This window comes from Narcine bancroftii, chromosome 13, assembly GCF_036971445.1.
Source record: "Narcine bancroftii isolate sNarBan1 chromosome 13, sNarBan1.hap1, whole genome shotgun sequence".
NCBI lineage: Eukaryota > Metazoa > Chordata > Chondrichthyes > Torpediniformes > Narcinidae > Narcine > Narcine bancroftii.
This window is the reverse complement of record NC_091481.1, coordinates 87192296-87217604: the sequence shown is the minus strand read 5'-3', so window position 1 is coordinate 87217604 and position 25309 is coordinate 87192296. Positions and strand designations below refer to the sequence as shown.

Sequence of the window (25309 nt, the reverse complement as noted above, 5' to 3'; positions counted from 1 at the left end):
CTAGAACCATAGAACATTACAGCACAGAAACAAGCTCCTTTGGCCCTTCTAGTCTGTGCCAAGCCATTTTTTTTGCTTAGACCCACTGACCTGCACCCAGTCCCCAGCACTCGATACCTCTCCCATCCATGGACCTGTCCAAATTCCTCTTCAATTTTAAAATTGAGCCCACATTCACCACTTCAGCTGAACACTTGTTCCAAACCCCCACCACTCTCTGTGTGAAGAGGTTCCCCTAAACTTTTCCCCTGACACTCTTTAACCCATGTCCTCTGGTTTGAATCTCACCTGCCCTCAGTGGAAAAAACCTATCTACATTTATTCTATCTCCCTCATAATTTTAAATACCTCAATCAAATCTCCCCTCATTCTTTTACGATCCTAGGAATAAAGTACTAACCCATTTAACCTTTCCCTGTAACTCAGTTCCTGAAGTCCAGGCAACATCCTAGTAAATCTTCTCTCCACTCTTTCTATCTTATTGATATCTTTCCTGTAGTTAGGTGACCAAAACTGCACATAATACTCCAAATTTGGCCTCTCCAATGTCTCATACAACTTTATCATAACATCCCAGCCCCTAACTCAGTACTTTGATATCTGAAGGTCAATATGCCTTTTTTTTTCTTTGGCTTGGCTTCGCGGACGAAGATTTATGGAGGGGTAAAGTTCACGTCAGCTGCAGGCTCGTTTGTGGCTGACAAGTCCGAAGCGGGACAGGCAGACACGGTTGCAGCGGTTGCAAGGGAAAATTGGTTGGTTGGGTTTTTCCTCCTTTGTCTTTTGACAGTGAGGTGGGCTCTGCGGTCTTCTTCAAAGGAGGTTGCTGCCCGCCGAACTGTGAGGCACCAAGATGCACGGTTTGAGGCGACATCAGCCCACTGGTGGTGGTCAATGTGGCAGGCACCAAGAGCTTTCTTTAGGCAGTCCTTGTACCTCCTCTTTGGTGCACCTCTGTCTCGGTGGCCAGTGGAGAGCTCGCCATATAACACGATCTTGGGAAGGCGATGGTCCTCCATTCTGGAGACGTGACCTACCCAGCACAGTTTGATCTTCAGCAGCGTGGATTCGATGCTGTCGGCCTCTGCCATCTCGAGTACTTCGATGTTGGAGATGAAGTCGCTCCAACAAATGTTGAGGATGGAGCGGAGACAACGCTGGTGGAAGCGTTCTAGGAGCCGTAGGTGATGCCAGTAAAGTACCCATGATTCGGAGCCGAACAGGAGTGTGGATATGACAATGGCTTGTATATGCTAATCTTTGTGAGGTTTTTCAGTTGGTTGTTTTTCCAGACTCTTGTGTAGTCTTCCAAAGGCGCTATTTGCCTTGGCGAGGCTGTTGTCTATCTCGTTGTCGATCCTTGCATCCGATGAAATGGTGCAGCCGAGATGGGTAAACTGGTTGACCGTTTTGAGTTTTGTGTGCCCGATGGAGATGTGGGGGAGCTGGTAGTCATGGTAGGGAGCTGGCTGATGAAGGACCTCAGTTTTCTTCAGGCTGACTTCCAGGCCAAACATTTTGGCAGATTCCGCAAAACAGGATGTCAAGCGCTGAAGAGCTGGCTCTGAATGGGCAACTAAAGCGGCATCGTCTGCAAAGAGTAGTTCACGGACAAGTTGCTCTTGTGTCTTGGTGTGAGCTTGCAGGCTCCTCAGATTGAAGAGACTGCCATCCGTGCGGTACCGGATGTTAACAGCGTCTTCATTGTTGAAGTCTTTCATGGCTTGGTTCAGCATCATGCTGAAGAAGATTGAAAAGAGGGTTGGTGCAAGAACGCAGCCTTGCTTCACGCCATTGTTAATGGAGAAGGGTTCAGAGAGCTCATTGCTGTATCTGACCCAACCTTGTTGGTTTTCGTGCAGTTGGATAACCATGTTGAGGAACTTCGGGGGCTCTCTTAACAACCCTATCCACCTATGACACCTCTTTCAGGGAATTATGTGTCTGTATTCCCAGATCCCTCTGTTCTACTGCAATCCTCAATACCCTACCATATACTGTGTATGTCCTTTCTTGGTTTGTCCTTTCAAAATTCAACACTTCACATTTGTCTGCAGTAAGTTCCATCTGACATTTTTCAGCCCATTTTTCCAGCTAGTCCAGATCCCTCTGCAAGCTTTGAAAACCTTCTTCGCTGTCCATAATGTCTCCAATCAGTGTCATCTGCAAACTTGCTGATCCAGTTTACCATGTTATCATCCAGATCATTGATATAGATGACAAACAACAATGGTCCCAGCATCGATCCCTGAGGCACACCACTAGTCACAGTCTGAGAAGCAATTATCCACCACTTCTCTCTGGCTTTTCCCGTCCAGCCATTGTTGAATCCAGTTCACTACTTCTCCATGAATATCTAGCCCCTGAACCTTCCTTGCGGGACCTTGTCAAAGGCCTTACTAAAGTCCGTGTAAACAACATCCACAGCCTTTCCTTCAACTTAGCTGGTAACCTCCTCGAATAAGATTGGTTAAAAACAACCTACCATACACAAAGCCATGTTGACTATCCCTTATCAGTCCATAGCTATCCAAATAATTGAATATCCGATCTTTTAGAACACCTTCCAGTAATTTACCTAATAATAACAGGCTCACTCATTTCCAGCTTTAATTTTATAAGTTTTTAAACAACGGAACAATATCAATTACCTTCTAATCCACTGGCACCACACCCGCGGCTAAGGACATTTGAAATATTTCTGTCAGAGCCCCTGCAATTTCTTCATCAGTCTCCCTCAAGGTCTGAGGAAATATCCTGTCAGTCCCTGGGGATTTATCTACCCTTATTTGCTTTAAGACATCAAGCACTTCCTCTTCTTTAATCTGTACAGGCTGCATGTTTTCCTTACTTCCCACAGCTCTGTGCCCTTTTACTGAGTGAACACTGATGGGGAAAATAAACATTTATATCATCTTCCATTCCTTTTGACTCCATACTAAGCTGACTACTCTGGAGATGGGCCATCAGTGCAGCCTTCATGATCCTATGGAATTACGGATGGTAGGCTGTTGTGTTGGTGGAGGTGCATTCCCAGCAGTCACGACAAAACGTCCCAGAGTGCAGAGGTAAACTGTGGGCCTCTGTTGGTGGTGATGTGTGTGGAAAGGCCAAACTGAGATACCCAGGCAGAAATAAAAGTTCTGGTATATGAATCTGGCCTCCTAGTGAATCTGTCAATAACCATTAACAAGTACCTGGACCCTCGTGATACCGGAAGCGGGCTGACGATGTCAACATGTACATGGTCAAATTTGCGCTGTGGTGACTAGAAAGACTGAAGTGGCGCCTTTGCACTTTTGCAGATTGGCAGTCCGTGCACGTGTTTTGCCAGTACATGACCTGCTTTTTGAGTCCATGCCATACAAACGTCGACAGACAGACCATCGTTTAGAGTGAGGGGTGGGGCAGTCGGTGAATGGCATTGAAAATGCAATGTCTCCATGCAGCAAGGATGATGGGGTTAGGCTGACCTGTGGTAAAATCACACAGGAAAGTGGTACCTTGCGGCCCAAGTTGCAGGCTTGTGACAGTCTTTCTATAAGCCTGGAGTTCATAGTCTCTGGCCCTGAGCTTTGGCAGGCGCCATGTAGTCTACACCCGGAGAGAGGGCACATACTGCTTGAACGGAGGAGTGGAACAGGGCATCAACCACCACATTACTCTTACCAGAGATGTGTGTAATACTGGTTGAAAACTTGGATACATAAGATAGGTTGTGCTGCTGGCGGGATGACCATGGACCTGATGCTTTCATGAAAGCGAACGTTAGCAGTTTGTGATCAGTAAAAGCCATGAAGTCCCTGCCTTCCAAAAAAATAGCAGAAGTGTCTGACCGCCAAGTACAGCAGCAGCAGATCCCTATCGAATATGCGGTATTTCACTTCCAGAGGGCGGAGGTGCCTACTAAAAAAATGCTAGAGGCTTCCATTGTCATTGGTGTATTGTTCCAAGACCCCACCTACTGCCGCATTGGACGCATCTATTTATGGATGGACCAGCAATGATGCCTTTGCTAGGGCTTCTTTGGTCTGCTGGAATCCTACCATCATCTCCTTTGTCCACCTGAATTCTTTAACGTCGCTGGACACGTGGTTGAAGAGGGGGTTTCATAATATGAACTGGAGAGGGTAGAAAGCAATGATAGAAATTGACCAGGCCCATGAATTTCTGGAGTCCTTTGATGGTATTGGGCCTCGTGTATTTGAGGATGGCTTCCATCTTGCTAGGCAATGGAACGACATCCCGACTACTGATCTGATGTCCCAAGAACTCGATAGAGGACTGCCAGAATTTGCACTTGGCAGGGTTCACAGTTAGCCTGAACTCCTGAGTAAACGCAGATGCTGCAGGTGCTCTTTGTGGGAGTGGCTGGTGATGAGTTCGTCGTCCAAGTATATGAAAAGCAAGTCCATGCCACGCCCCACTGTGTCCATCAGTCGCTGGAATGTTGCTGCAGCATTTTTGAGCCCAAAATGCATTCTCAAAATTTCGAAGAGGCCGAATAGTGTTATGATGGCAGTCTTGGTACCCACACACAGTCAGTTTTAGAAGATACCCTGCCCCATGAACATTAGCTGTAAAGCCCTGTATATGGGGCACAGGATAGCGGTCTGTAGTGGTAGCATTGTTGAGATGCCTGTAATCCTTGCAAGGTCTCCAGCCTCTAGTGGGTTTGGGCACCATATGTAGTGGGAAAGCCCATGGGCTATCAGACCTGTGTAAGATTCCAAGTTCCTCCATTTTGTGGAACTCTTGTTTTGCAAGCCACAGTTTGTTGGGCAGCAGGTGTCTGGAACAAGCGTGCAGAGGAGGTCCTTGGGTGAGGATGTGGTGTTCAGTGTCATGTTTGGGTGTGGCAGTGGAGAACTGGGGAGTGACAATGTATGGAAACTCTGCAAGAAATTTGGCAAATTCATTGTTCAAGTACTCTACAGCATCTAGGTACGGGGTGGGTAGTTTGCCTTTTCCAAGACTGAAAGTCTGGAGTGTTGTGGTGTTCACCAACTGGCACCCTTTTAAGTCCACCATCAATCAATGGATTCTGAAGAAGTCGGCAGCCAGCAACGGACGGGACACATCAGCAAGAATGAACTTCCACGTGAAATTATTGTCGCTGAATTTCAGGGGTACTGTATGTACAAATCAAACTGTTATTCACCGCAGTGAGCATCGGACTTGTGCTCCTGGTACAGGTATCAAAGCCTGAAGGAGGAAGGCCACTGACCTCTGCACCTGTGTTGACTAGAAATTTGCACTGGAAAAGTTCATCCCAGACGTAGAGTCGGCTGTTACAGGCATCGTAGCCATTGTCACAGAGTTGTGCTTGTCCGAGGGAACGTGCGTCCTCGTTGCCGGTATTCATGGAACTTGGGCCTTTTGGTTTAACGCAGCACTAATTTCTGTGGCCCTTGCGCCTTGCTATTTTGCATTCCACAGAATGTCTGCATGGGTGGCCACTGTTCGAGGGTTATCAAAGTCCTCGTCAGCCAACGTGAGGCAGAGGTCTTCTGGCATACACTCTTAAAAACAACTGCTCGAAGATCAAGTACTATGGCTGTCTGCCAGTGCTGACATGTTGTTCATTAACTCCAAAGGCTATTTATACAGAGGAGCCATGCAGCTTGATCACATTGTGAGCGACTTTAAATCCGGAGAAGGATATCTTTTAGGGCTTCGTACTTGCCAAGAGCTGGTGGGTCCCAAAGGAAATCCATTACTGAACTGCCCATGTCCTGGTTAAGGGCACTTTCCACATGATAGTACTTAGTGGAGTCCAATTCTATCTTGCGAATGTGGAACTGCACCTCAGCCTGCCCGAACCAAACTTCAACTGTAGTGGTCCAAGGGACCGGCACTTTGAGCGAAGCTGCTGCGTTGTCCATGTTGGATCCAAAATCCATTTGGGCCGTCATGGTCACCAATGTAGCAACTGTAGTGTAGTTTGAAATGAAGAACGAGCAAATTATCAGACGTAGTTGAGTCAAAGTTTATTAAAAGTCGTTAACTTAAACAGTCACACGCAGCTTTTTAAAACCCCGCGCGTTCCAAATGACATCATTGCACTGAGACGTCATGACGTCACTCGGAACCTACCAAGCCGGTTCGATTAAGCCTCCAGTGAACTGCTACAGTATGATATTTTTCCTGAGCAAAGATTATAAAACTATAGGCAGAGATTTAAGTTCAGGAGAAGGAAGTTCTGAAGTAATTTGCTGGATAATTAAATTCCAGAATCCATTACCTCAGTGGTTGGTGGAGTCAGAGACTCTCACAACATTCAAAAAGTGGTAATTCTGCTTGGTCCACAGGAAAAAGAATCTGAAGGTTTTTAATGTCATGTATATTCTCTTTGATATTAAATCTGTAATCCGCATCTATATGACCTGGATAAGCATAGAAAGCCAGTGTTGAAAAGTGAGATTGGTATAAATGGCCCTCGATGGACAGAAAGGACACAGTTGGTGGAAGGTGTTTTTCTGTGCTGTAAACTCTGACTTTATGTTCATTTAAAATGGAAGAGGAGCACTCGTGAGGGACTGAATATTTTGAGCCCGTTTGATGGAAGCATAACAAAGTCATCTGTAAACACAGAAGGAGAACACATTATAAACAACCCTCTCAACCTCATCATCAAATTTCTATTCTTTATGAGCTTTCCAAAGGATTTTGGTTTTACAATGGGGTCAGCTTTTTTTCCTAATTCATTTTACCCTTTATTGATTTGCAGGCAGTCTACGACCCTACCCATGGTTACAATCCCCAGCCACCTGAACTGTTGAACATGACTTTGTCTCGTGAGTTGCAGGTATGCAGCCCAGCTTGTTTCTGCCTATATATGCATGTAATAGTCAATGCCATGTAAAAGTTGACCCCCCCCCCACCCCAATTTTTGGCCTAAAATTTTTTTTTTCCCATATATCTTGTATACAATTTGACAACACCCCTCCCCCATACTTTTGGCCCCAGTCAGCAACCCATCCGAGCTCCCGACGGCCCAAACATGGACCTGCCTCCTGGTTCCAGCCGCATGCCCACCCATCTGAGATCTGACACCCCAAATAACACCAGTACGTACTGCGGTCATAAGTAGAATGTGTGTGTAATAGTCAACTACTTCAATCTTACCCTAAAAATTGATCCACAAAATTCTACCAATATATCGTATATTTTGCTGAACGTAATGCACTTGTTTATGTGCTTGGATACTGGCGTTCTTACTGATTCCAGGCAGTTTGTGCAAACTCCCCTGCAAATTATATTCAACTGCAGTGAAACGATAATGGTGGTAATTCACGGGCTGCAGCAACCTTATGCCCAATCACTTGACGCTGAAAGTCTTTTAAGAATTTGCTGCAGGGTAATTACATTTGACAGATGGCAGAGAACCACTTGCTGAGCCTTGCCTGAGTTAAGTTGTTCAAATATTCCAACTGGTCTAAAAAGATGGTTAGTTACATTTGAATTGTCGCATTGAAGTTTAACAGGGTGTAACGTAGAATTTTTCTGCAGTGCTTTCAAGAGCTCACTTCGAGCTTTGACTGCTCATGGTTCATGTCTCAGTGTACATATTCTTCATTATTATCCTTTTCCAAGTCCTCTGAATTGCCTTTTGAAATGTTTCTTGCAGCTGATCACATCCATCCTTTAAAAAGTTAGCTTCTTTTTGTTGTCCAATATGCTCCCTTGTATTTTGCAGTCAATGGCAGAACAACTTGCTGAAAACTACCACAACACATGGGGTCGTAAGAAGAAACTGGAGTTGCAGGCCAAAGGTGGGATTATATGCTCCACTTTTCACAAGGATATGTTTCACTGATTCTCCTTCATCTACTCTTCCCTCCCCACCCAGTCATCGCCCCCATTAGGCACTTACTGCTATAGCCACAGGAAGTGTAAAACCTCACTCCTCGTCTCCATCCAGGGCCACAAATAGATCTTCCAGGACAGCCAGAACTTTACGTGCACACCATCCCACTGAATCTACTGCACTTGGCGTCCTCGGTGTGGCCAAATGCAGTTTGGGGGACCACTTTGCCTAACAAAGTTTGTGGGTCTAAACTTGAGCTTCCTGCAGCCAACCATTTAATTCCCCAACCATCTCTGCAATTTCATGTCCTTGGCCTCATCCATTGTCAAAGGCAAGGCTCCATGTAAAGCAGAGGACAACACATCACATTCCTTCTGTACAGCCTTCAGGCATGAGCATTGATTTTTCTAATTTTAAGTAAACCTTATCCCACCCCTCCCCAAAAAAATCTGAATCCACTCTTTCCATCTTTTCTTGACCGAGATTTGAATTTGTTTTCTTTCTCCACCCCACTTCCTAATGGTTTCTCCCTGTACCTATATCTTCCAGCTCTCACACTTTCTGGCCTTTCTCCCAGCTTCTGTCCTCCTATATGTATGTAATTTTACCTCTTCTAGCTTGGTTTCCTCAAGTTTTTGCCGAACTCAACCTTGATGGAAAAAACCTGTTTGCATTTGCCTCACATACAATAATTTCCATACATGTTACATTTTCTAGCACAGTCACAATTTTGTTCAGTTAATTCTGTTCAGCTCATTATATTATGCATCATCTTCCACTTCATGCTTCTGTAATTCTTCATTACAATTCATACTTCATGGCCGAAGAATTCCTTGTCTCCTATTCAAACTAACTGTTACTGTACAATTAAAAATTGACTTGCCCTGAAGTGAAACAATACTCATATTAACTGCCCATCATTAAATTTGATTCGGATGCCTTTGCACCACTTTGTCATGTATAAAACTCCTCCAGATAAAGTCAACAATGATTCATTAGGCGTAAATTAATTTTCAGTAAGATTTTCCATCTCGATGTTTATTCACTCACAGAACAATTTTTGCTAAATTCCTGGAGGAACTCGGGAGATCAGTAGCATCTGTGGAGGGAAAGGAGGAGTTAGCATTTCAGGTCGAGACTCACCTCTGTGACGTCCCAGTTTGCTGCACACTGTTACATCAGCAAGGTCATTTAAATTCCATTTACAGTGAACATTCATGTTTTTATGGGATTTTCCCTGCCAACCTCCTGCCAGGAACACGTGACTCGAGGTGTGCTCTCTATTAATTTCCCCATTATCCTTGATTCATTTCATCTCTCATTCAGCTTCTCTGACAACCTTTGTTAAATACCCTTCCCTTCCTCTGCGATTTTTGCTCTGATTGTACAAACAATAAAATCCGATGCAGAACATCTGGATTATGCGCGAATCTGGACTCTCAAACTCAAAATTTAGTGGACTTTTATGTGCTTGCATAAGTGCCACAGATGCAACAACAAGCAACCACGTTTAATACAGATAATCTTATCACAAACAAATTCATTTGTATGCTATGCTTTTCTTTTACAATGTTCATTTTAAACATATTTTCAAGCATTACACATTTTCTGTAGTGAAAAAATTGTTTACATTTTTATCAAGTGTTGACTTTATTTTTCGTTAAAGATGTTTGCTTTAATAAATGAAGCATATTGTAATTGCTCATGAACAAACTATCAACATTTACCTGTTCATCTCTTCTTTATTCCTCCTAAAATTTGAATATTAAAAGTACTGCCCAAGAATCTGGAAAATCCAAAAATCCAGACCGACCCAATTCCTGAACAGTACAGAATTTAGGACTTTCTTTTCACACATTGTTGTTTTTATTCTGTAATGATAAATAATTTGGGGAGAATTTGGTAGATTTAGAGTAGGTTACATACCTACACACATTTTTAAACAGATCTTATTTGAAATACTGAAGATCTCTGGAGAATGTGAACACCTTTCACAAGTAGGTATTAATTGAACTAATGTCATAAAATGAATGATCTGGAGCCAGGATAGCTACAAGTACCTTTCTGCAGGGTGCTTACAGGAAGGTCACACCTGAGTTTTGTTAATCTAACAACAGCTTGAGCAGAAGAAAGAACTCTTGTTGTTTGCGAAGAAGTTGGGGGTTTTGAAAGTGAGTGAATCACATGGTTTGGCTGGAAGTTTCAGTTAGAGAGAGAGAGAGAAGTAAGAAGCCCTCTCAGTCAGCTTGTGTGTGTGTGGCACTAAAGGAACTGAACAGTGCAAGCCAGGAAGAGCTGGTTGAAACTGATGAAAAGTTCCAATAGCTGTGGATGGCCAGAACATCTGTCTGATATTTCTCTTGGAATAAGAGAAACAGAAGGAGCTCTGTCATAACCTGGAAGAAAGAGGTTACCATCTGGAAAACCCTGATGGGGTAAGTTTCATCAGCGAGACATTGAGGTGACTAATGGTGGTACCTCAGTTGTGGAAATCCTGGAGCAACAAATCTCTCTCTCTCTGCAAACCCTACAAGAACCTTCCTGAGCAGTAAACATTTACCTTTCAAGTACCAAAGCCTGGTGAACTTTAAACCTGTTGAATTCTATGCACAGTGTAAGAATTGCCTGCATCCAGAGAACTTGGAAGAAGGAGAAGCAAGATTGAACTGTGAACCAAATAACTTTTCTTCAATTTACACACATTATATACACGTGCGTTGAGAATTAGAAGGGGGTTCATTTGGGTTAAGTATAGAGTTAAGTTAAAGTTTCATTCTATTTTCATGTTTAAAGTTGATTAAAAACAACTTCTGTTTTAAAAACCACTTGTCTTGGTGAATGTCTATTGCTGCTGGGTTTTGGGGTCCTTTGGACTCGTAACAATTCCTAGTGTAATCCTCTTCACTTTCTTTTTTACTGCTTTCTGACACTCCTTTTCAAGTTTCCTTTTCCATAAGATGTAACCCAACTTTGTAACTATTTGCTAACTTATTTTTACACAGTGTTTTTTTTTAAGAAACCTGACCATATATTTTCTTCCAATGCAATTTTTGCTCAGAGTCAGATTTCAAAAGAATGCCAGACTTATTGCATTACATTGAGATTTATCCTTGATTGCTCCAGTCAACATAAATAGATAAGAAGTTTGGAAGCAGAAAATAAGCCATTGTTGCTAATATATTGGCTGAATGCATAAGGAATCAAAGACCAATTTTACCCTTTTTCCTTTGCTCATCCATAGTCTTTTAATTAATTGATTTCAGTGTTTTGTTCCGTGTTTTTCAACTTGATTCCTATTGATAGTTATTTTATATCCCACTTCTTCTGGTTTCCATGTTTGGCTTTCTCCATTTGTTTTTAATTAGGTGGTGGAACACATCCACTTTTGGTGCCGTATGATACATTGACTGCTAAAGAGAAAGCTCGGGACAGGGAGAAAGGTTACGAATTGCTGAAGTTCTTGCAGATGCACGGATATGCTGTAACTAGGTACATTTATTTGCTCAGTTTAAACCTTATTTACTTGTATAGTTCTCTCTCTGTATGATCTAATAATATATAAATTAATATAGTATTAGGAATACAAGGTATCCCTGGTGTACAAACAGCCTACTTGTAGACACTCCAACATATGATCAAGCTCACATAATATTCTTGAATATTGAAGCTCAATGCATAATTTCATTGTTATGAAGGGCAGAACTAGTTTCCTCTTTTCCTCTTTAAGCTTCTTTGAGTTTATTTGTCACAAAATACAAAGAACAGTGGTTTTACTGTGAACAGACGAACAGGTTATCTCAAACATTCAAACACCATATAAAGAGCACAATTTACAGAATAAGGGAATACAAGGACAGGAAGATCAATTAATGGCAGCATTATGGCACTTATGGAGTTTATTGAGGAGCCAAATGGCTGCAGGGAAGAAATTGTCTTTTAGTCTGTTGTGCGCACTTTTAACCTTTCTACCTGATGTAAAGAGGGAGAAGAGAGTTGCCTGTGATATGATGGATCCTTCAGTATGTTGGCTGCCTTTCTGAGGCAGTGGGAGATGCAGATGGAGTCCAAGAAGAGGAGGGAAGTTTGAAACTGCATTCACTCCCTTCTGTAACTTCTTCCTATCTTGAGCAGAGATGCATCCAGCAAGTATGCTGTTAATGGGCCAGGGAGACTTGCTAAGCTACTTTAGTCTTCTTGACTTTCATGTCAACGTGCTTGTCCCAGATCAGGTAACTGGAGATGTTCATTCCTAAGAACTTGAAACTATCTACTCTTTCGACTTCAGCACCATTAACGTGGATGTGGGTTTGTCTCTGCCCCTTCTCCTGAAGTCAGTGATCATCTCCTTCATCTTAGTAATGACGTGAGAGAAGTTGTTATTTTGCACCATGCCATTAGACTTTGTCTCTTTCCTGTATTCTGTCCATTAGTGTGATGTCATAGACAGAGTCTAATAAGAGGACTGCGTACATAGCTTTGAGGAGTGTTGGTGTTTGGTGTGGTTGTGAAGGAGTGTTGCTACCTATCTTCACTGATTGTAGTCTGTCAGGATCTAAGAGCAGAGAATGGTGCAGATGCCTAGATCTGAAAGTTTGGGGACTATGGTATTAAAGGCAGAGCTGAACAAAGGTGTCCTTGGCATCCAAATTTCCAAAGGCCAAGAGGAGATCCAGGAAAAAGGCATTTTCTATGGATTTGTTTGGCTGGTAGGCAGATTTAAGTGGATCAAAGCTGGCAGGTATACAACAGTTGATGTGAACCATGAGCAGCTTTTCAAAGTATTTCACGCTGGTGGACCTCAGAGCTACCGGATCAGTAGTCATCTAGACTCATTATTCTGCTTTTCATCTGTACTGGAATGGCAGTGACCTTCTAGATGCAAGTGGGGATTTTGCCCTGTTGATTGAAGATGTCAATGAATACGTCCGCCAATTAATCTGTTCATATTCTCAGGACGTGACCCGGGACATCTGGACTAGTTGTTATTTGTGGGTTCACCTGCTGGAAGATCACTGACTTAAGCAGCAGTGACCATTTAGTAAGTGATTTATTGAATGTGGAACAGTATAGCACAGGAACCAGCCCTTTGGCCCACCTGTCTGTGCCGTACATGATGTCCAAATTAAACAAAAAACTCAGTTGCTTGCACATCAGAATCAGAATTTTTTGACATGAACACGTCATGAAATTCGATGTTTTGCAGCAGCGTCACAGTGTAAACGTTCATATTACAACCACCGCACAACATCACTACATCAAATAAAATAGTAGTGCGCAAAAAGTAAGGCAGTGTCTTTGGTTCATTGATTTTTTTAGGAATCTGACGACAGTAGGGAAGAAGCTGTCCTTGTGGCATTGAGTGCTCGTCTTTTGGCTCCTGTACCTTTTCTCCTGATGATAGCAGTGAAGAGGGCATGGTCTGGGTGGTGGTGTCTTTGAGGAAAGAGGCTTTTTTAAGATACGGCCTTATGTAGATGTCCTTGATGGAGTAAAGTCCGGGGCCTTTGATGTTGCAGATCAAGTTAACAACCCTCTGGAGTTTATACTTGTCCTGAGAGTTAGTGCCTCCATTCCAGTCAGTGATCTAACCAGCCAGAATGCTCTCCACAGTACATCTGTGGAAAATTCCGAGAACTGTCGGTGACATACAAAATCTCCTCAGACTCGTCACTAAGTATAGCCACTAGTGATTGCATCGAAGTGGAGGCCCCAGGATAGATATCCCTCCATTCCCTTCATATTCATGGGTCAATCTAGTAGCTTCCCACTCCTATATCGGCTTCCTCCACTCCTTCTAGCAGCCCAATCCAGGCACCTATTAGTCTGTGTTGGAGAAAGCCTCCCTTAAACGTCCTCCCCTCACCTTAAACACCTGGTGTGTACCTGTCAATCCTTTAATTGCCCCTTAATGATTTTATGTCGCTGTCAGGTCACTCATCAACTTCCTGCACTCCAGAGGAAATCTGTTCTGTCCATAACAGGCCATTCCAGCCCACCAGCCTGTGCTGCCCAGTTATACCAGTTAAACGACAAACCTCGTACATTTTTGATGGGTGGGAGGACACTGGATCCCTGGGGAGATCCCACACAGACACGGACGGAACGTACAAACTCCTTACTGACTGCGTGGGATTTGAACTGGAATAGATTTGTGCCTCCCAAACTGTGGTCTGTTGTATCTCAAAAGATCATCATTGCACTTTATAGAATCATTTTTTACATTCTTTTATAGGGGAATGAAGGATATGGAATTGGACACATCCTCAATCGAGAAGAGATTTGCATATGGTTTTCTGAAGAAATTGTTGCAGTGGTTGGACATAGCTCAAGAGTTTGTTTTACACATAGGTATAAGTGATGCAACAACGTATTCATATATATAACAAATGTTAATTTGGGATGTGGACACTGCTGAGAGTCTTCTGTTCTCAACCCAACCATCATGAAAATCACGGGCTGAAAGACCCATCTTTCCTTGAAATCAAAATGCCTCAACATTGTGAGTCTCTGCCTCTACTCCCCTTTCAGGCCGTGCACACCAAATTCCCATCAACCCAAGAGTAAAAAAAACAATTTCTTCTATGCCATATAAACCTTAACTCCGCACTCTGCTGTGGGAAAACTTTACTGTTGAAAGAATAATCATGTTTACACTTCTGTTGGGTTCCTGTCCTTCATTGGAATCAAAGTAACATCCTGGGGAATTGTTTCTGAATTTTCACCAGAGCAGCCCCACTCTTCAGATTCATGGGGAAGAGGAAAAATATAAAAAATTATGGGAAATGTTAAAGTTCCCTACGATATGCCGTAGACAAAGACTAGTCAAGTATCGTTCCAATACTGGGCTTTTATTAACAGATGAAATGCGACCACTAAACTGGCCAGTGGGAAACGTTCTCCATCTCTTATACCAGTAGGGTGGAGTATCTCGACAGCCATAGCCAATAGCAAGCAGTCAGTATAATACGCCCCCCCCCCATTACATTATCACACCCAATCAATATGTAAGTGTTGGAAATTAAAGAAATGAAAATAAGTGTGCAAATTTGTGGAGAAAATGGAGATAAACCCGGAATTCTTTGACAATAGACAATAGGAGCTGGAGTAGGCCATTTGGCCCGTCAGGCCAGCACCGCCATTTTAGATCATGGCTGATCATTACCATCAGTACCCCTTTCCAGCCTTATCCCCATAACCCTTAACTCCGTTACCCACAAGAGTCTTATCTAACTCTCTTTTGAACATAGTCAGCGAATCCGCCTCTACCACCCTCTGTGGCAGAGCATTCCACAGATTCACACTTCTCTGGGTAAAAAAATGCTTTCTCATCTCTGTCCTAAAGGGCCTACCCTGTATTCTTAAACTATGCCCTCTAGTCCTCGTCTCCCCCATCATTGGGAACAAGTAATCAGACTTCACCTTGTCTATCCCCCTGATGATTTTGTATACCTCAATCATGTCCCCCCTCATCCTTCTAAACTCCAATGGATACAAGTCCAGTTTTTCTAGCCTTGCTGCATATGACAACCCTGCCATCCCTGGAACTAACCTTGTAAATCTGCGCTATAGCTAGTATGTCCTTCCTCAAGTTTGGAGACCAGAACTGGACGCAATACTCCAGGTGGGGTCTCACCAGGGCCCTGTACAACTGCAGAAGGGCATCTCTGTTCCTATACTCCAATCCCCTCTTTATGAAAGCCAACGTTCCATTTGCCTTCTTCACAGCTTTCTGAACCTGCATGCTTGCCTTCAGTGACCGGTGAACAAGTACACCCAGATCCATTTGCACTTCCCCACTCCCTAGCTTGTCTCCATTTAAATAATACTCAGCTTTCCTATTACTTCCCCCAAAATGAATAACCTCACATTTGTTCACATTGAAATTCATCTTCCATTTAGCCGCCCACTCCTCCAGCCTGTCCAAGTCCCTCTGCATTTTCCTTACATCCTCCTCACACCCCACACCGCCACCCAGTTTAGTGTCATCTGCAAATTTGCTCATGTTATTTATAATCCCCTCATCCAAATCATTAACATAAATTACAAACAACTGAGGACCCAACACCGACCCCTGAGGCACTCCACTCGTCACATGCTGCCATTCTGAAAAAGACCCATTTACTCCAACCCTTTGTTTCCTATCTCTTAACCAATTTCCTATCCATGTCAGCACCTTACCTCCAATACCACGCTCCCTGATCTTGCCCACTAGACTCCCGTGCGGTACCTTATCAAAGGCCTTCTGGAAGATGTGCATAGGAAAACGTTTGTGTCATTTTTTTCATACAAATAGAGAGAATAAAAGCCAAATCACAAACTTTCATGGATATCTATTCTGTTGTCTTTCATATAAGAAAGTAGCACAGATAGGAAAGTTGCTTGAGAGACATAAATTTTGTGCATGTTCTAAGAACATAAGAAATGGGAGCAGAAGTAGGTGGACTGCTCCACCAAGCTTACTCCACCATTCAACAAGTCTATGGTTGATCTGGCTGTGGGCTCAGCTTCACCTACTTGCCTTTTCCCCATCACCCTTAATTCCCTTACTATTCAAAAATCTTGCTGTGTCTTCAATATATTTAATAAGCCAGCCTCTACTGTTTATGGGACAGAGAATTCCTGAATCAGCGAATTCCACAGATTCATTAATCCCTGGTAAAAGTAGTTCCTTCTCATCTCTGTCCTAAATCTCTTCTGAATCTTAAGATTTAGGATCTCCTAGTTATGATCTCACCTGTGGAAACAACTTTCTTGCCTCTCCCATCTATTCCTTTCATAACATATGTTTCTGTAAGATTACCTCTCTTTCTTCTGAATTCCAACTAGTATAATTCCACATGACTCAATCTCTCCTCATAGACTAACCTCCTCATCTCCAGAATCAACCTGGTGAACTTCCCCTGCTCCGCCTCCAAAGCCACTGTAAGTTTTCCCAAATAAGGAAATCAGAACTGCATGCAGTTTTAACATACTTATGCCAGTTTCCAGAGATACGCCTGCACCTTGCAAAATTGAGCCCTAAATTTGCAGTTCAAAGCTCACTTCCATACAATTTTTCTGGCATCATTTCCTACATCATTACATCAGCAACATGTACCACAGTAATGCTGTTGCAATAGAAACTGAATCTAAAACTCACATTCCAACAAGAAGCAAACACTTCAGCAAAGCACTGTGCATATACAAATTAATGCCCCTGTCATTTTAATGAAGGAATAATGGAGCTAATCACCCAAATGATCTATTTTACCATTTTAGTGTTATTATTTGGAGGCCACTGTTTGAACTTCAGGCCAGAACCTATTAGCACCAAAACTAATTTAGGTTTACATAGGTCAGCACATCGTGGGTGGAAGCCTTAACAGTGCTGCAATGTTCTGTGTTGTCAGAAGAAAAGAATACATTTAAATGTAAGAAACCTATTCAAATAAAAGTTTGTTTCTGCCTGGGCAGCTGCCAGTGGGTCGTGGTGACCTATAGGATTCTGTTATGGAATCTTATTTTGTTCATTTGGAAAGATGTTAAGAATATATTTAAAGGTAAATATTTTAATTCACAAATCTGAAAATGCATCTTTTGCTGAACTTTCGGGGTGAGTGATTCAAAAGTACACTCAATTGTATAGACTTATAAGAATTGTGTGGGTAAATATACTTCAAGATATTTGTATAAAAGGTCTGCATAATATTTAATAATTGTTAGTCTGTGATTTGGTTTATTCTCTGTTGTTTGGAGAACTACATTTTGAAAATGTCAGTGGTGTTTTTTTAATCCATCATTTTGATATAACTGAGATATAACTGCTATTCAAGCCCTACATTTTTGTTTTGTCAGGGAAAAATATCCCTCCAATCTTATCTTTCCTTTTTCAATAATATAGAGGCTGTTGTGAGCAGTGGAAGAGTTGAGAAATCCCCTCATGAACAGGAGATCAAGTTCTTTGTCAAGGTGAGTGTGGGAGCTTTCCTAATCAAAGTTGATTACAGCTTTAATTAGTCTAGGTGGAGAAGTTGTGAACAATTGAATTTTACACCTGAAAGTAAATCTTCTTGTTTAAGTTTACAGTTGATGTGGAAATCCTTGAAAGCTTGAATGTATTGTGACTGAACGATTTTTTTAAAAATCAATAACATTTGCTTCCTTGATTCTTCAGTGTCTCAGGTTTGGCTCTCACATTGCAATTGGGTCATGTTCATTTCTCGAGATACTGTATAATGGTTTCTGGGACTGTGTGCAACAACTTGTGTTTTTAGATTGGTTCATTATGAAATGACTGGAGTTGTATGGCATTAGACTACCCCAACCAGTCTCCTATTCACAGGAAAGGTCATGGTTTTGTGTAAACATAATTGTAATGGTAATAACAAGGCAGATCCATATCATAAGATTTATTGCGACTCATCAACAGCTAGAAATACTGTATAAAGTTTGACACCTAAAGATGTAAACTGCACATCAGCTTTCATGGCCTTGTCTGCTCTCCAGATACACTTTCAGATGTTATGGCCAAATTATGATTCAATTGTAGTTTCATATCATCGTGCAACAATTAGGGTTTTATGGACTGCAGGCATGTAATGGCACAATCGAGGCATTTTGCCGCAACATGGGTAGTCTAACAGGAATGTGCAAGGATTTTGAGTCAGTTCCTGCACCGAGATTGATTCTGCAGAACCCCTACAACGTTTTGGAGAAAGCGAAACTGTCGCCAACGCTGATACTATTAACGTTGACACTGATGATGATGGTAACTGGTTGAGTTTAAGTTTGGAAAATCATCAATAAAATATTTTTAAAAACCTTTTGGAGGAAGCCGGCAGTGTAAATTGTACTGGAAAAATTAGTTGATGGTCATCCCCTCGACACCCAACTATTTGTGCACCTGGGTACTTGCAGTCTAAAAAGGCACCGAGTGTGAATGACCGCACCGGCAGTAATTGTGTTAATTTTTTCTGTGATTTTTCCCGACATTACAGTCTAAAAACCATAAGTGAAGCAAATAAAATTTAAACATAACTTCTAGCTAACTATATGCATAGACATTGGATTTCACCCTTTTTTTGGTGTGCTAACTTATCGCTATGTTTAACTCTAAAAGCAATTTAGGTAACTGAAATAACCAAAATGTTTTGAAATACAGCTCTCTGTATTTTTTTGTAATTCAGAATGACTTTAATATCTATTTATTTCTACAATTAAGTTACTCACACATGGTGGAATTAAACTGATTAACCTATTTTGAAAAGTATTAATAAAACTGCATTGGGTTCCCACTGTCTAAAGTGTCAATGAATAGCTTTTAATTTAGACATAGAGCATGATAAAAGGCACTTCCAGGCCCCAAACCTATGTCACCCAAATACCCCAATTAATCTGCAACCATCAAAGATTTTGAAGGGTGGGAGGAAACAGGAGCACCCAGAGGAAACGCACACAGACATGGGGAGAACGTCCAAACTCCTTACAGTCAGTGCTAGATTCAAACTCTGGTCACTGGCACTGTAATAGCATTACACTAACTGCAAAAATGTTTTAATACTGCATTCTGAAGCAATAACTGCTGGTGTGGCTGATTGCAAATGATATTGAATCGAAGTGTACAATTTTCACTCCATTCCTGATTGTTGCTTCCCTAATTGCAGCCAAAGTGGAATTTTTTTTTTAAATTTATAGATACAGCCCACACAAGCCTTCCAGCCTGTGTACCAGTGATGCCTAAATGTACCATGTAATCAAACTCTTGAGTATAATCAGTAGATTTATTTTTGTGAATTTGAAACTCAATGTTCAAGGGCAATGTCATTGCAGCAATGTTTCTAAACTTTCAAAAGACATTTGATTTTAAGCCCAACGAAAAGTAAGAATGGTGATAGCGTGCATATGAGATTGTCTGAGAGACGATAGGAAATGGACCAGTCAATCTTTATATTCTTTCGGGAATGAGAGTGAGAGGGTTTAACTGGAGTTGCAGGAAAGTTCAACATTTATTGTGCACCCTGATAGACATGTTTGATCTGACAAGTGGATTTCTGGTTCATCTCACAAAACAGATGGAGACAATCTTGTAGGTGAGGAACATGACTCTAAAGAAGCCAACATCTGAGACAACTTGAAATGGGTCTTTCACCCTTTATTTTAAAAAGTAACAGAGTTTATTGAGTTGGAAGAAAGCATTCAGTGATATTCTAATGGGACAGTTTGAGACCACATTTTCCTTAATTTGTAGCTTTGAGATTTATTGTCAGAGTACATATACGACATCATATACAATGATAAGATTCTTTTTCCTATAGGCGAGGCAGAATTACCATTTAGTAGTACTGTAAAACAAAAACTACACAGCGTATACATGTTTAAAAAAACTTAAATAACAAATGTAAATAAACTGTGCAATACAGAGAGGAAAAAAGAAAATCAATAAAGTGCACAAGGAAGAGTCCATGAATAAGTGCCTGATTGAGTTTGTTGTTGAGGAGTCTAATGGTGGAGCAGCTGTTCCTGAACCTGCTGGTGCAAGTCTTGCAGCCCCGATACCTCTTTCCTGATGGCAGCAGCGGGAACAGAGCGTGTGCTGGGGGGGTGTGGATCCTTGATGATCGCTGCTGCTCTCCGATGGCAGATGACACATATAGTTCAGATGGTGATAAGAGTTCAAGAGTACAAAAATAGGCATGTGGAATTTGCATGGTTAATGAAATTTAATGCAGAGAGGTCTTGTGATTTATTTTGGAAGGAAAAATAGAAAAGCAACGTACTATAAAAGCTGCTGCAGGAATGGACAATTATGCACAATATTTAATGGTCACAGAACAGTGAGAGTGTTTTTGGAAAAAAAAGCAAATAGATTTCTGTGCTTTATAAAAATGATGAAGCTCTGTAAAAGACTGTTCTGGCCAAAACTGGCGTAGCATCAGTTCTAGTCACAATATGACAAAAAGAATGTGCAGTTCAGAAAAAAATTGTTAGAATGGTCCCAATTGTAGATTTAAGTGTATAATTTGGAGAAGCTGGCATTGTTTTCCCTAAGATTTACCAGAGGTGTTCAAAACCACAGAGAGTTATCAAGGGAGTGAGAAGAGAAAGAGTATTCCATCACCAAATAATTGAAAACTGGAAGATGTACATGTCCAATGAAAAATAAATCTGTTTCATAAGTAGTGCATAGTTATATCCTGGAATATAGGGCCTCAAATGATTCTGGAAGCAGATTTCAAAAAGAAATTGAATAGATTGTTAAGAGAGAAAACAAAATCAGAGTTATGGGAAATGACCTTGGGAATGGGACTGACTGTAGTAAATATAATTTATTTTTTCTCTGAATGTATAAACTAATGCTTCAAGTATTTTTTCTAAACTACTTTGCACAGCCTATTTTAGGTGAAACAACAGTCTGTCAGAAACTGTTCCATCAGATCTAAATGTAAAGTTTTATAGAGATAACTTTTTTAACTATTGAAATAAATGCATTATATTTGAATGCTGTGAAGACATGGAATCTGTGTATGTGCAAGTTCATGCAATGAATGGGAAATATGATCAAACTGAAACTTCAACCTTTTGTGTTTTTGCTCTCAGATTTTGCTCCCATTGATAAATCAATACTTCAAGAACCATTGCTTATACTTCCTTTCCACCCCAGCTCAACTTTTGGGCAGTGGAGGACATGCCTCAAATAAGGAAAAAGAAATGATAGCCAGGTATGTGATGTAGGAAATAAAACAAATTATATACATCAGTTGTCTATTTCAGTGAAGGTTATAAAATGTTGAATAGAGAAGGCAATAATGTATGCTTTTTTAAAAACATTAAAATATAGAAAATAGAAGAAGGCCATTCAGCCCTTTGAGCCTGCACCCACCATTCAATAAAATCATAACTGATCGTGTGTCTTCAGTACCCTATTCCTGCTTTCCCTCCCTTTAGCCATAAGGGTCACATCGCATTTGAATATATCAAACAAACTGGCCTCAACAACTTCCTGTGGTGGGGAGTTTCACAAGTTCACCACTTGTGTGAAAAAGTTTCTCCTCAGCCTAAGTGACTTACCAATTATCTTTAGACTGTGACACTTTGTCCTGGACTTGCCCCAACATTGGGAACATCCGCTCTGCATCTCACCTATCCACTTCTGTCAGTACTTGTCTCATTACAAATCTTATTGAAGTCCCCACTCACTCTTCTAAATTCCAATGAGTATAACCCTCGCCTATGCAGTCTTTCTTCATGAGTCAGGCCAGCCGACCTAGAAATTGGTCTGGTGAATATTCACTGCACCTTCTCGAAAGCAAGAACGACCCTCCCCAAATTAGGAGATTAAAACTGTATGCAGTACTCCAGGTGTGGCTTCACCAAGAGCTGATACAATTGCAGTAAGACCTCCCTGTTTCCATATTTAAAACCATTCATAATAAAGGCCAATTTGCTGTTTGGTTTCTTCACTTAATGTATCTGACTCCAGACTTCAATGACCAATACACCATGACCATAACCACCCCTTTCCAGGACCTGATGCATCTCCTTTTCCTAATTATTCACCATTCAGATAACCTGCCCTCTTGTTATTTCCACCAAAGAGAATAACCTTACATTTGTTCACATTACACTATCTGCCATGCACTTGCTCACTCTCCTAATCTGTCCGTATCACCCTGTAGCCTCTCAGAATTTTCCTCACAGCTCACTCTGCCACTTCTTCACCTGTAAACTTAGTGATATTGCATACAATTCTTTTATTTAGATCAGCAATGCATATTGTTGCATAATGTGAGGAAGATTCCAAGAGGTCACTGGGTGTTATATCCAGGGTCCAGGTTGCATATCCAGGGTGCCTCACTATTAACTGGCCAATCTGAAAAGGACCTATTTAGTTGCCCTCTCTCTTACCTGCCTGCTTTCAATTATTTGATTGACTCAACTAACACCAACTTACTTCATCACAAAACTGTACCTCAATCCAACTATAATAGTAATATTTGCAAAAGGGTCAACAATTGGCAGATTTTGTCCTCTCTTACTTTGATTGTTTGAACTATCAAATGCTGTCAAAACACAAATGTCTCCAGGACAGGTGACAGGAACATGGGTGGGAGGGATATGGAGGGCTATGGACAGTACAGGTCATTGACACTAGGATAAAGATAGTTAAGCCTGTTTTTTCTGCTGTAATGTTCTAGGGTTCTTTGTGGGTAAGACTGGTGATTATTTTGCCAGTGAACCCACTGGTTATTTAATGCAACGTAATAGGGAGAAGAGAAAACCAGACTCTGGAACAAAAAGAGAGGAAAGGATCTTGCTTGCTGAGGCTATAACATAGAACAGTACAACAGTACTGGACACAACACTCTTCAATGTGGTTTTACAGAGCTGCAAAACTACCTCACAGTTGTTGGATTCAATTCCCTGACTAATGAACACATTATACCCTTCTTAACCACCCTATCATCTTGGTTGACAACAATGAGGGATCTATGAACTTGGACCCCAAGATCCCCTTGTTCCTCATCATGTGAAGAGTTCTGCCATTAACCATGTGCGGCCATGAACAGAAGCACTAGAAAGTTCTCAATGCCAACTTGTCTTCACAAATCACTGAAAAGAGCTGCACCCTTATCTTACCTGCTGTGGGCCTGTCACCACTGCTCACCTAAGCCTCCCAAGCCTAAGCCTCAATGCCCCACTCTTACACTGGCCTCTTTCACTATTGGCCCTTTTAAAATGTCAGTTCTGCTTGACTCCACCCTCCTTTTATAATCTCCCAAAACTCAACAGCTCTCACTATTACTTTAGTACTTCCTTTAATTTTTGAATTCTCGCTCTCAGCCACCCATTCTCCTCTTACCTGACAAGCCAGCAGACCTTTCTTCTCGCTCTCTCACTCTTGACAACCTATTTAAAACCACTTGAGTAGCATGAGCAAACTCTTGGCTGGGATGTTGGTGGCCCTACCATGGGAAACATCCTTGCCACATCTGCTCTGTCCAGGTCATTCAGCTTTCAAAATGCCTCTGTGACGACCCCTGCCCTCCCCAGTCCTTCTGTATTTCAACAAGTACAGTCCAAGAGCCAACAATCGTTCTTCATATGCTAACTTTTTCATTCCTGGTATCGTTCTACTAAATCTTCTTTGAACCATCTCAACGGCACCACGTCTTTTCTCAAATAAGGTGCCCAAACTGTACAAAGTTCACCAAGTGAGGCCTCCCCAGTGCTTTATAGAGTCTCAACGTTACATCCCTGCTCCTGTATGCTATTCCTCTAGAAATGAATACCAACATCAAGAGTGGTGGGAGAGTGTGGAACGAGCTACCAGCTGAAGTGATGAATGTGGGCTTAATTTTAACATTTAAGAAGAATTTGGACAGGTGCATGGATAGGATAGGTATGGAGGGCTAAGGAGTGGAACTAGGCAAAAAAAAGTTCAGCGTAGGCTCCTTCGGCCTTTCTAGTCTGTTTCTGGGCTGTAGTGTTCTGTGGTTCAATGACTCAGCTTGGAGGTTAACCTTAAGGGTATCCTGAACAAGGACTTGTCTCTTTACACCTCAGAATTTTGAATTTTCTCCCCATATAAATAATAGTCTCCCCGTCGATATCCTCTACCAAAGTGCATGACTGTACACTTTCCAACATTGTATTTCATCTGCCACATCTTTGCCCGTTCTCCTCATCTGTCAACATCTCTCTGCCTTTCACTATCCTCGGCACCACCCACCCTACCACCTATTTTGGTATCATCTGCAAATTTAGCCACAAAGTCATCTATTTCAATCCAAATCATTTATATACAACATTAAAAAGAAGCAGCCCCACCCTGACCCCTGTGGAACACCACTGGTAATCACTAGCCAAACAGAATAGAACACTCTTTGCATTCTCGATAATCCTCAATTAGTCCTACTAACACTCCGACCAATCATTAAAGTGTGAGAGGAGCTGCATTTGGCAACACTTCCTGCATATGTGTCCATCTGGGATTCCGGACTTGTTCCTGATCTGCCAGGAGGTGCGTACCACTCCACTAAATGACATGATTGCCTTTTGAAATAGAGGAAAGGTCTTACCTTGCCCTTAACTTAGCAATGATCACATTTTCACCAAAGCCTGGATTTACAAAGCCTGCAACACTTGGACCTCACAAGAAATATCTTGAGAGATTTCACTGCAACAAACTTAATATAACATCCTGAAACATTATACAGGATCATAATCAAGCAAAATCTGGTATTGATCACCACAAGAGCAAATTGGCATTGATGCCTTAAAGCACATTAATGTGATTGGTCTAATTTTTGACTGGTGAATATGTCTTCACATTTACTGTTCTTCAGTATTTAATTTTATTATGACAGTATTAGACAGAATTGAAACAAACTTTTACAGAGTGAGTTTGAGAAAAAAAATCAGAGGGGTCTGGTAGTTTAGCATCAGGATCAACTGCCTGATGTCCACTCACCACTTGCAGGCTATTCCTCGCTCCTGAAGGGTTTGTCAATAATGCATTAT

At 41.6% G+C, this 25309-nt stretch overlaps 1 protein-coding gene across 11 annotated transcripts in view; it reads left to right on the top strand.

Annotated features, from left to right (window-relative positions):
• LOC138748799 (ryanodine receptor 1-like) overlaps positions 1–25309 on the top strand; it is a 394433-nt gene that overhangs the window by 210617 nt on the left and 158507 nt on the right. For all 11 annotated transcript variants that reach the window (XM_069909562.1, XM_069909560.1, XM_069909558.1 and 8 more), the window contains 6 exons: positions 6731–6808; positions 7700–7775; positions 11176–11299; positions 14043–14158; positions 17691–17758; positions 21386–21507. In XM_069909562.1, coding sequence (XP_069765663.1) covers positions 6731–6808; positions 7700–7775; positions 11176–11299; positions 14043–14158; positions 17691–17758; positions 21386–21507 — 584 coding nt within the window. The remainder of the gene's footprint in view (positions 1–6730; positions 6809–7699; positions 7776–11175; positions 11300–14042; positions 14159–17690; positions 17759–21385; positions 21508–25309) is intronic.